This window comes from Fulmarus glacialis, unplaced genomic scaffold (assembly GCF_000690835.1).
Source record: "Fulmarus glacialis isolate BGI_N327 unplaced genomic scaffold, ASM69083v1 scaffold14498, whole genome shotgun sequence".
Lineage (NCBI taxonomy): Eukaryota > Metazoa > Chordata > Aves > Procellariiformes > Procellariidae > Fulmarus > Fulmarus glacialis.
Genome location: NW_009227694.1, coordinates 10,368 through 22,634, shown reverse-complemented (window position 1 = coordinate 22,634; position 12,267 = coordinate 10,368). Strand labels below are relative to the sequence as shown.

The window sequence follows — 12,267 nt, the reverse complement described above, 5'->3', positions numbered from 1 at the left end:
CAAACCCTCCCCCCCCCCCCCCCCCCCCCCAACTTTATTAATAATAGTCACAAATGCTGGTCACATATCATTAGTTTGATTTTCTGGATTGTAAAACAAAGCCTGAGTGTCTCAGGTCTGCACTGGAGAGATAAGTTAAAGTCCAGAAAAATATGTGGGGAGAGGGGTTAAAGATACCACTGGAAAATAACCTTCCTTTTTCCGAATCAGTAAAAAACTCCAATTGAGTACAAATATCCCATTCTGATCTGCATGTTCAAAGCACCCTAGTGTCAGAGAGACCAAGCACACAGCTTCTCGGGACTCCAGAAATTCACATGGCTCATCTTCTCCCTAGATATCCCTCCCTGCCTACAGCACTAGAAACTCAGTTCCTTAATAAAAAAAATTTTCAAGTTTATGTGCCTTGAATTTACCCTACTATGAGGGAAGCATCATCTATGACAAAAAGAGAGTTTAAGATGCACTATAGTGTTTCAAAACACAATTTCATTGTTACATTCTGAGAAAGATCAGAGAGATTAGAATACTTAAAAGGCTAAAATATTTAGTGACATACATTTCACTTCCTATGATTTAAAGATCAGTGTTTTACCACCTCTGTTACCAGTAACTTGTCTACTGTTCCCATGCCAAAACCACGCTATAGACTACTCACATATGATGTTTTTTTCATCAACGACAGGATCTTCCAACACCATTTTCTGCTAGCCACTACACTAGGCTCTGAGCTCATTAATGGTAGAAAAACTGGTGCAACATTTTCAAGCATTAAAAAAAAGTTTCAATGTAATTATTGAAGCTGCCTGCCAACTCATCCACAACCTTTTCCCCAACTTACCAATAGTTTGGTCAAGATACTGAAGTAACTTTAAATTCTCCAAACAGAACTCTGGAGTCATATATATGACTCTGTACTGACACCTGAAACATCAAAAAAAGATACCGTCGCAGAAGGAAAAACCCCAGACAGCTCAACCAAATGATACAAACGCATGATTGTTTAGAAGATATAAATGAGAACAAGTACAGACTTCTGGATAAGGAACAAGAGGAAGCGAAGACCGTAGAAAGCATTCCAGAACATTAGGAGAGCAAGGCAGTACACAGCATTACAGGAAAAGGAAAAACAGTGGAGAGATTTACTAGCCTTTAGAACAAGAAGGGACTGTTGTGATGACTAGGTGACAAATATAGGTCTAAGACCTGTGCAAAATCATGTATAAACCACAACATAAAGCTGAGTCAACAAGCCCTGTGTCCCCAGCCAGAGGGCACAAGAGGGTGGCTATAGCCTCCCGCATGCTCAGCCTGGGTGAATAAAAGCAGTGTCACTGACTGCCAGGTTCCAGGTCTGAGCCAGAATCAAGAGTTTCAGCGATGACAGATCAGGGAGACATCCTACCTCCAAAATACTTAAGTCAGACCCTGCAGTCCCAGAAAGCTTATTTAAGACTTACTTAACGATGTCTTCATTGACGTTTTCCGACTGAGCCGAACCAAGCAAGCAAGCCGGAATCCCTGACATTCTGCAGAAATAAAAAGCGCAGTCACGAACAGATTTACTCTCGATGCTTTCTGCCTTAGCTTTCAGCCTATGCCACCGGTTTGTAAAGGAAGTTCAAGCTGTAAGATCAGAGGCTACTTTCTTCCAAGGATCTTTGTGGAGAAAAACCTTTTGAAAAAGCTAGTGGTCAGTGACTATTCCTGCCACCCAAATGCTCTTCCACTTGCCCTCCAGCTGTCCCCCACAACACACCCTTGACGACTGCAATATGAAATCAGAGAAATAAGCACCGTTTTCCTTGCACAGGAGCTAAGCCTACTATTAAAACACCCAAAAGAAGAAAATACAGTAGGTATATTTTCTTTAGCTATTAACTTACGCAGTTCGTCACATTTGGACGTAAGCCTTACTAGCTTGCAATTTTTTGCCTCGCCTTTCAATCTTTTGTGAGCTACTGGTGCTCCACCTGCTAATTTTCAATCAGGTGGTTGCTTTCCATGACAGATTCAATAATTACCCTTACCAGCTCAGCCACTTCATATTTGACCTCCTTCAGGACCCCGCAACCCCTGTCCTCCTAACTTGGTGATTTACTGCACTTCATTACAGCCCTTTGTTTCAATAGCTTCTCCCCCCTCATTCCTCTGTGCTTCAGTCCTTGGTAGAACTGCACCCAGACTGACAGACAAATTACTGAATTGCATTAGGTTGTAGAAATTCCGTCTCCTCGGCCTTCAAAATGAATGACCCACTGAGAAGGTAGCGAATAAACCCTTTCCATTGAGGAAAACAGTATAAAAGCCAAAGAAGGTGAATACATACAGACACCCTGCTGACTAATACTCAGTCTAGGAGCTGGCTATAGTGACAGCTTAGGCTGTCCAGCCTTTCATCTGCACACAGTCACAACGTGCAGCAGAAAATACCACACATAATTGACATTCCTCACTTCAAAAAATCTTCATATCCCGTCTTTCACAAAAGACCTGTTCTTTCCAAGCTGGACAAGGCAGGAATGAACTAGACAACTCAGCACGATTCCCACAGCTTACATGAAAAAGCGTCAGAAGTGAACAGCTATTATAACAGAAAGCAAGTACACGTAGAGAAAGCACTATCAGGTATTAAAATCAAAGAGATTTATCTTGACAACACCTATAACTGCTCATGTAAGAGCGATTCAGTGTCACCCACTAGTTCCCCCATCAGACCTTTTAAGCACTGAAGAGGCCAGGTGTTAGGAGACGTACTACACTGTCCGTCTTAAAAGTCCGTGCCATAACTTTGATCTGAATGGCCTACAGCTTCGAGCTGTATGTTGTTCAGATGTTACTTCTCAGGCCCAAAGGAAGCCCTACCAAGTTTTGACATAACTCTCACAGGCTGAAACAGCCTGTGAAGCTCCTCCATCAGTTCAGTGTGCACAAAAAGGGCCTGTGAATCCAGAAATACTTGAGAAGGATCCACCTTCAGGAACCACCCACCAGCATAGATCCTTTGCAAATTCAGCCTACAGTTCACGTAACTGGCAAATCCAGTGAACTTGGACTATTTACACAGTTTGCACGTGTTCCTTGAGAAATGTGTGCTTTACAGCTGACACACAAACAGCTTGCTGTACAAAGCTGCAACCTTAAACACCAAGAAATGCCACAAGCAGAATCCGTGGGTTTCCACAGGCAATACAGCAGCAGGTTGTTACTACCGCATTACTTACGTCAGCTGCAACACCTGGTCCTCCATCAAGGAGATAAGGGGACAGATGACAATTCCTATATGTCCAGTGTAAACAGGAGGAAACTGGTAGCACAAGCTTTTTCCATAGCCTTAAAGAGAAGAGGCTGAAGTGAAGCATCATGCTTTCTATGCAGCTGTAACATACAGCTATAGAAGACAATTCTAACACCTTGTTGGACCCTAAAAAAAAGTGATGTTTGTTCTGCTAGTACAGGAACAAATACCATTCGATACCCCTCTCTACGCCAAGGTCAGTGACAAAAGCTAGGACAGAAGAAGGAGTAGCCAGCATAGCTGGCTCAGACTTACACTGCCGCAATCGGGGCACCCTGCTCACATAAGCCACATGGACAGTCTCCAAGTTTGAGTCCTACTCTCCCCAAAAAGGAAAAGATTTTTTGCTGCTTCTTAGGATGTAAAGGTAACTTACCAGTTGCCATGACAACAAGATTATCTCTTCTGTCTTCTAAAAGAGAATTAATCACTTTCCACTGGACCCTTTAATTTAAACAAAGGGGAATATCTTGTTTTTGCCACCACACATAACATGTAAGTTTTGCGAAACTGCATATTCAGTTGAATTTCACCTTAAAGAAACCCTTCCGCCTGCCTTAGAGGGTTGTCTTTGCACGCTGCAACCACTCAAACACTCCAACTACCGCAGGTAGTCCCACCAGCGTTACAGTGGGGACCTCTAACAGGACTGAGGCAAGCAACATTTGATGCAGTCATTCACAGAAGATCACAAAACAAACCGTGTCTCCCATATGTTAATAACTGATCCGCAAACACTGTGAAAACTACAGTTGTCTTCAACACAAGACATTGTAAGCAGGACCTCAATTTTGCCCAACAATTTTCATCCTTTTGTGGTCTTGTAAGTGTACATACCTGTGGCCAACTAAAAAAATCCCCCCGCCCCCATTTCCGAAAGTTAACCAAATATTTTGATTGAGTAAAACAGCTTCCCCCACAAAGCGCTGCTCTTAGGCTGTGTCTTGCACAGAAAGCATTCCACCATCAGTCATCCCATTCCCATTCAACTTAAGAACCATCACAGCAACGCTCGAGTACGTAAGCACATACTGCATTGAGATGACTCCACGCTAGATGAGCAGACAGAAGCCTGTCCCTCCTTAATTAGAGCCACATAACAAAGGATAACCCCACTAAAGAAGTTAATCATACAGAGAACAGCATCTGCGCGGTTTCTTGCTAGCTGTTTAAAACACCTGAACTAGACCTGATAGAAGAAAGCTTCCACCACAGGAGGTATGCCATCAGAAGACCCGATAAACTCATCCTCTACTGTGAGAGTACAGTATTGTACTTAACACTCCATAAGATTTATTCTGACATCTTGTTGTGGCAAACGTTGCTTTTCTTTTCCTAGGCTTTTTAGACAGGTCCTAGTTCGTTAGTGGTTTTTAAAATAAATAGTAATAAAAAGAGTCATCCGAGTCGAAAAAAAAGGAAAGAAAAGAATTCCTAGAGTGTACATTTTAACAGAAAATATACTTACGGTTTAAAAGAAGAATGCCCAAAATAGGTCTTCAGACACGTGATGTGGCTTTCACTAGGTACTGGCAGCAATGGATCTTTAGCGTGAAAGAAAATAAAAAACCTCATCTGTGATTACATTTTAAAAAGATGAAGCACTGTCTTGACAAACAGTCTGCTCATGGTTAGTGATGCCCAGGGCCTAGGATTTGAGCAACTCCAGTTAAGAAGAGTGACATCAAACTCTGAAGATAGTTACAGGCTAGAATAAAGGATTAAAAAAAAGGCGAATAGGCTCCTCAGAAACCCTGCATGAGGAGGAGAACATGTGGCCTGATTAATGAGATAATAAAGCAATAGTTATTGTAATGCATAGCTGCGTTATTTGCAACACGTTCAGACGAGGTACTAGAGATGTTTTACTGTGCGTGCCTTTAAAGACCCTACTGAAGTTACACTAATCAATACCCGGCACCGCAAATTGCTAACCAAGTCATGGTCCAAAAATGACACACGAGGGGGTCCTGATCTTGTTGCGAACACTGAAGAAACATATTCAGCATCTCAGCTGAAATTTATAATTAACATTCAGCAGTAGAAAGCATGACATTACCACCTAGTTTTTGTCTGTTGGGCAACCACACATTCCCTGTAACAGCCTGTCTGGCTATTGTTTAGTGAGATTAACTGAACAACGAAACAATTAACTCATCCGTCCCCACCTAGCAGCCCACATTCTGCTTGGAAGACTCAAGCGGCTCTTCTCCTGGCTGATGCTGTCCCTTTCAGTGATAGGGTCTACAGTCTCACTTACACAACCAGGGAAGGAAGCTTTCACACAGTGACAGTCCAAACAAGCCAAGGCGTTTTCCACCTCACATTTCAGCCTTCTTCCCCCATTTGATTTGTCTCCACAGGGCCAGCTCCAAAGCATTAGGTCAAGACCACCCCCAAGCCAGAATTTCCTAAGAATTCTGCCACAAAGCAGCAGTAGTGGGACAACAGAACAAAAGCATGTAGCAGAGGTACTATCTTCCCCTCTGCTGTGTTCTGAATAGGTCCCCTCAATTCTGCACGACCTCCACATCCCCAAATCAGTTTTACTCCCCTTAAGCATACATCATGTCTACTGATCACGGCAGGAGTCTACTATGTTTTGCCAAGGACACCTTTACATTTTCATCTTGACGCACAGACAAGTTCTCCTTTCAAAACACAGGTGCGCTTTAACTTTCTGCTTTAAGAAACCAAGCACAAAACGTCACTGTGCTTCCACATCTGCTTCCATAGACAGAGGAGTTCTTTTATTTCATCACGCGCTATAAAGTAAAACATACCCAAACGTTCCTCCTCTTCTTCCTCAATGCCTTCATCTTCATCACCATCAATGTTCAATTCTCTGTCAGGAGTTGTCCTGGCTTTATTGGACTCTCTTTCAGCTGAAACTCCTTTGGAATCGTCTACGTTTTGTAAAGACTGAGAAATCAGGAGAAAAAGTTACTTCTGAGCATGAAAGGGTAGATACAATGCATGTCTGAGATAATACGATACAGGGACACATATAGTTTTCATCTACTTACAGCATAACTTAGATCTATTGGCACACAGCACGAAGAAAAGCACTGTGGCCAAACTACTTTATCGGTAGCGTTCAAATTCCAAGAGCCATTTCCTGGGCACCGTTACAACAGCTTTTGTTTTTTCTTTACAAAAAGGTCACTGAAGTTTTGAAGACATGGAAATCCGTTATTTTATAAAACCAATGGTTGGTTGGGGTTTTTTTTGACTTTTAACTAGACAAAGGCATAACTTGCACTGATAAGTGACTTAGGAGGCTAATCACAAAAAACAGAAACATAAAGGATGGGATTCCAACATCACGTTACACTCATTGTTTCAAAAACGTGGTACTCGGAGGAACGCTAACTAAACCCCGTCTACTCAAGTTAGCTTTTTTAACCAAAATTGCTTTCATGTAAGATTGATGTGCAGCACTGAGAACCATCCGGCAGAGACCCAGTCCCTCCCTAGAAGAAAATTCAACTTTTTTCCCCCAGAACTTTGTGTCTTGCTTCCTGCTTAGCTGTAAACACACTGAATCTTCACATGTGTACCAGCACATGAACACTTGTGACTGCTCTGGTGGAAACGTTCAGTCACTTGACTCGAAACACATTCAGCAGTGTCTGGGGGATCAAGAAAAAAGCCAGGGTAAAGAAAAATAAGACTCAACATCCAAGTCTTCTTTCCAGGAAACAGAAGTTAGGCCACTAAAAACATTTTTTAAGAGGCCTGCAAAACATGGCTACAAAGCAGTCTGACCCGCAGCCCAGGTTAGCAGCAGTCGCAGTGCACAAACCACGCTGTCGGCTCAACCCCTTGGACAAGGGTTTGAATGCATGACACTTGGAGCAGATCAGTTTATGAATTCTTGTCTACACAAATGCAGTAAGCGGGTGGATCAAGTCCAAGCTGGTATAGTAAAGATACGGTAGGATGCGATATTGAAATCTAACACTAGTAAATTGAATTCTTTAGGAATCCACACGTTCTTCTGTCCACCGTCTGTAAGCAACACCGTTTTGCTTCATATTACCTCCCCTCAACCACACTCCACTCCACTGTGACCCAAGAGCATCTTCATCACAAAAAAAAAAAACAAAACCAAAACCCTGAGGCACTCACTTGAAGCATCTCCATTTCCAGTTCTTCATCACTTTCAATGACACAATTGGAAATATTTTGTTCGTTGTCTGTGGAGCACGCTTCCTAAGAAAAAAAATGGTTTTCTTCTTACCAGCAGTTATTTCTATTTTACCCACAACCTTTCCATCTTCTGTACATACTATAAACTATTTCTCTTTATGCTTTTAGTTGTTACCAAAAATAACTAAGCTCAACATTCAGCTCTGAAGCCTGCCTATTAAAAAAAATCTGAAAAAAATATTAGAACATAACAAGGCTCTGTAGTAAGAGACAAAAACGGTAGTACCACCAGATGTGCAAAACACTTGGAACATAACGAAATTATACTCTGATTTAAGAGGCATCAATCCACATTCAGCAGTCACTAGAAGGACTGCTATTTACAGATCCCTTAGAAAAAACATCTGCTTTTTATTTATGACCCAGCTGGAGACGGGCGAGTGCAGAATTCGTCGCCATACTGCAAGAAGTTCTTTGATAGCACATTAGCAACTGAAAGAGGAAAACTACTCAGACTATCTAGAGATTCTATATTCAGTACTAATCCTTCCAATCACATGACTGAAGAGCAGCTCAGTGCTTAACTACCTCCACAAATATTTTCCAGACCCTGAGCCCTTCTTCCAGCCCACCTTAATATTCTCTCAGGAATATCAGGAACAGAACTTTTTAAAATCTTGGGGGAAATTAAGGATGAGACTACTTCCTCTGCTAAGCGTTCACGATAAATGAGGGCTTTTCTCATTACCTCAGGCACAGCTTCGTTGACCAATTCTTTTACAGCCTGAAGTTCCAGGATCTGAAGTTCTTGCTCAGTGATGTCTAGTGACATAAAGTCATCTCTCTGTGCTTCGTCCTTCGAGCTGACTGCTGCAGCCCCGTTTTCCACAACGGTGTTACCTCTCCCTGCCTCTTCTTCATTACCATCTCCCTCCCAGAGGCCAGCTAGTGTAGCATCAGAGCAGATGTTGAAGTCACCTTCAAGTTGATTAGCCAATTCAGGCATTTCAACCTTTTGTGCTTCAACATTGGCTGACTCTGCTTCAAGGTTCGCTGGACATCCGCCACAGCTCCTCTCCCGCACAGGCGAGGAACCTGAACCAAACAGCGTGCTTTTTAAGGCATTTACATTCTCTGATATGTCAGTTAGTATTTCTGCAGCCCTAAAAGGTAAAACAAGAAAGTTAAACCAAAGTGATAAAGGCAGTTACTACATACATCTCGGCCACAAGCAGAACTGAGGATTCTACAGTAGTCTGTTTCTCCAGATAGAGTTTCTCCAAAACTGCATATATAGAGGCAGACAGAAAGGCTCATCACTCATATGCAATTGGCATTCCACTTCTGTGAGAAGAAAACTCAATTTCTTTACACTGAAGAAAACCTATAAAGACTTTCCAAAAAACACCGTTTGTGGTATTGCCCCCACGCTTGTATCGAGTCTCCAGACTTCTAGTAGTTAGTCATGCCTGAGTCCTGAGTATTTATTAAAGAAGGCCTTGCTGTGCATTTCAGCAAGAAAAACAGATTCAGCAAAGTTCAGTGTCAAACCCATTGCAGGTAGACTAGTAAAAAACCTATGTTCCTACGTCTAAAGACACTATTTTCCCATCGAGTGTACTGTGCTTTCTTTCATTGGAAAAGGATGCACAGATCACACAGACGGCTGTTAACACACATGTATTTTGTTGCCTGGGACCTCAGGGATCGAGAACAAAACACTGATCTTGCAGGTCAAGTAGAGAGAGGCTGGCAAAAAAATCTAACCTCTGCAAATTTTCAAGTTGTCCAGAAGAGTCAGGGATGCGAGAAGCCAGGTCCATTATCTCTTCACCTAGTGAAGTCAAGCGCTCCTTCACACCCTCTGACAACACGTCATCTATAAGAAGCGCCATCAGAGTTATTTCACAATAATTGAGGTCTAACGTCAATACACAAATAAGTTCCATTCAGGTAACTGCATTTCTACAATATCTACAGCTGCTACGACAGCCTTTCCCGGTGCTTCAATATCAAGTACACAGAACCACGCCAACCTTCCGTGTACTTCAGCATTGTATCTCTTCAGTGGCCCGTTACACGTGCTCAGGACAAAAGGATACAGAACAGGACCATTACAAAGGGATCCTTCCCCAATATACCCTCCAGCTTCCAGAAAAAAGCTGCTAACACAGGTATACCGACTAAACCAAGGCCAAAAGATTGCACCTCATACTAAGGTGATAGTACTGCCACTTCTGTCTTTGATACAAAAGTAAAATTCAGCTAGTACAAAAAGGAAACAAACTTCCCCCTGCCCCTTTTTCAACCATAAGCTACATGGAATACTTAAGTTTCCTCATGAAGCACAGAACTGAACAAAACCCAAGATTTTAGAATCTCTTTTCTAATTAAGTAAATAATGCTAAGCCGCTCTAAAAAATCTGGGTCCTATTTATATGCCTCAAGAAAAGCATTACTTCAAAACATGTATTTTTTTGTGACCTTATTTCTTCTTAAACTAGATTTTTGTCCCTGCACCAATAGAATTGAAATTAACTCACTGAAGTGTTTCCATAAACCAACTGGAATGACAGCAGGATTTCCTACCATCTCTGTATACAGCAGTAACAAACAGCATACCAAGACCGCATTCCTACATCACTATGGAAAAATAGTTACACACCCAGGTCAGCTAAGAGCCTTTACGGTCTGCTCTCTCTGGAAGCAATGTCTAATCGCTAGGAAACCAGACAATCCTAACACAAAGAGACTATGGAAAAAAACCTCTTGAGAAATAGAATATTCAGTTGTACATTGAATCAATTCCTTACGCTTCTATGTATAATTTACCTCTTGTCACACAAAATAATTTCCGGTCACTGTTATTCATATTTTTCAGTTTTTGATAAACGATGAAGCCAGCCTGCAAAAGAAAGGAAAAAAATTAGTACTCAGTACTCTGCAGAGAAACATCATCTTAGAAACTAAACAAAACCCCAACAATTAATTCAGAAACCATGGCACAAATACAATGTGAACATCAAATTCGGAGTTGTTGGCCCACGCCGTACAAGCGTCAATGTTCTGCTTTACTGCATTCTTCATCACAACCAGGTTACATTTTACAGAATGCTTCACAAAAAACAAAGTCCTGAGTTGGTGTCCACATTGTAGTGGATACTCTTATATAGACCCCAGCACGGTTATCTTCTAAAGTTAGCTGCAAATAGAGAGCTCCAAGTACTCTGCTCCCAGTCTCATCATCTGCTCCACCTCATTCAGTTTTTGTGTAGTGCTCCAAGAGAATAGCTATGAACCTACCAAGATAAATTCTGAGTGCTTAATATTACCCTTGATATGAATAATAAATTAGAAGAGGAAAACGCAGCCTAAAGCCAGGAATTGCTAATTAGGCTACACATGTAAACCAAAGCATCTTAAAGAAATAAGATAAAGAAACAACTTACTCCCTCGTGTTTTCCTGTGAGGCTCCAAAAAGGCAGGTTAGGTGAACAGAGCATAGCGAGAAAGAGGCATTGCCTGGAAAAAGTTGGCTACAGCAGCCGCACCAGGCACCAAAAATAGAGCTCCTTTCGTTGCTGGTTTGGATCTTAACAGGTGCTAAATCCTCCACAGTTTAACATTTAACTAAACCAGTAAATATGCAATGTTTCCCGAGTCAGAAAAAAAACCAGAGACCACTGTCCCACTTCCCTTCCTCTATCTAAGCGCATCACAGAAATAAAAGCCTGAGGGGAACTAAATTACTCTTCCTTGTAATCCATACTGTGGTTCTGCTGTATTAGCCACTGGAGAAGGTTGTATTTCTTCCAAGTTGCTTATTAATTTCATCTCACATATTAGATTTACCACGATTTTGGCTCATAAGCAGCTTAAGGAAGATGACCAAAAACCCCACTAGAAAACACATCCAAAAGGGCTAACAGGCTACGGTGAATACCTGCAGACAAGGGAACCAGAAAATAATTGCCCGCTCTTCATTTCCGTAAACAATTATTGTACTTAAATACACATCAGCCACGTTACACCTATGTGAAATAATCACACTGCAAGAATTTAGGCTTACTCTATACAGGCAGTTATAAAGGTCACCCGATTGCTCCATCAAAACTCACTCCCCTGAGGTGACAACTTGAGCCCAAACGGAGAGACACTCCTCAAGCATAGCTGTTGGTGCCCGTGTTACTTGGCATGTTCAGAGCACAGCAGAACTTCCAGGAGCTCTGCTTCATTAATAGACTTCAATAAAAAGGCAAATCTTGCAACGCCATGAAACATTAAGAGGTAAGGACCTCATGGGAGGCTCAAGGCTGCTGTGGAATGGGGTTTCTTTCTTCCATCTACATTCAATTTTGTACGTGAAATGTTCACCATAACATCCTCTTCAAGTGATCTCAGCAACAAGACAGCTTAGCGAGTCAGGTACAAGCAGTATCATCTTCAACACAGAAGATAATTTGAAGCTCTGGATGAACACTGAGATTTAAAAACTTAAGACAGACAAGGAATTGGACAGCAACCTACTTGATGGCATTTCCACCTTCAAGCATCCCGTATCCACAGCAGACCTGAGTCTTCCTAAGTTAATTGTGTTCTGTAGCAGAAAGGTGTTAAAAACAGCAACTAACAGCACATCAGTAAAGGAATTTATCAATACGGGTAGAATGGAGATCTCTTGTACGTACAAAGGCATCTGTGGCCGCATACAATTTTTGCTCTTCATTGAGTGGAAACTCTTCCCAATTACTGCAGCGGACAGACTCATCCTTCAAAAGCTGCTTGCCAAAAAGGTGTTTTACCAGGCCATTTAGACT

General features: G+C 41.8%; 1 protein-coding gene across 1 annotated transcript in view; it reads right to left on the bottom strand.

The window, feature by feature from the left end:
* WRN (Werner syndrome, RecQ helicase-like) overlaps positions 1 to 12,267 on the bottom strand; it is a gene marked incomplete at its 5' end in the record, with an annotated part of 44,740 nt that overhangs the window by 23,943 nt on the left and 8,530 nt on the right. Inside the window, 11 exon segments of the mRNA XM_009583249.1 lie at positions 842 to 924; positions 1,461 to 1,529; positions 3,225 to 3,333; positions 3,675 to 3,742; positions 4,767 to 4,842; positions 6,082 to 6,220; positions 7,430 to 7,513; positions 8,199 to 8,613; positions 9,218 to 9,329; positions 10,283 to 10,355; positions 12,139 to 12,265. Of these exon segments, the coding sequence (XP_009581544.1) occupies positions 842 to 924; positions 1,461 to 1,529; positions 3,225 to 3,333; positions 3,675 to 3,742; positions 4,767 to 4,842; positions 6,082 to 6,220; positions 7,430 to 7,513; positions 8,199 to 8,613; positions 9,218 to 9,329; positions 10,283 to 10,355; positions 12,139 to 12,265 (1,355 nt within the window).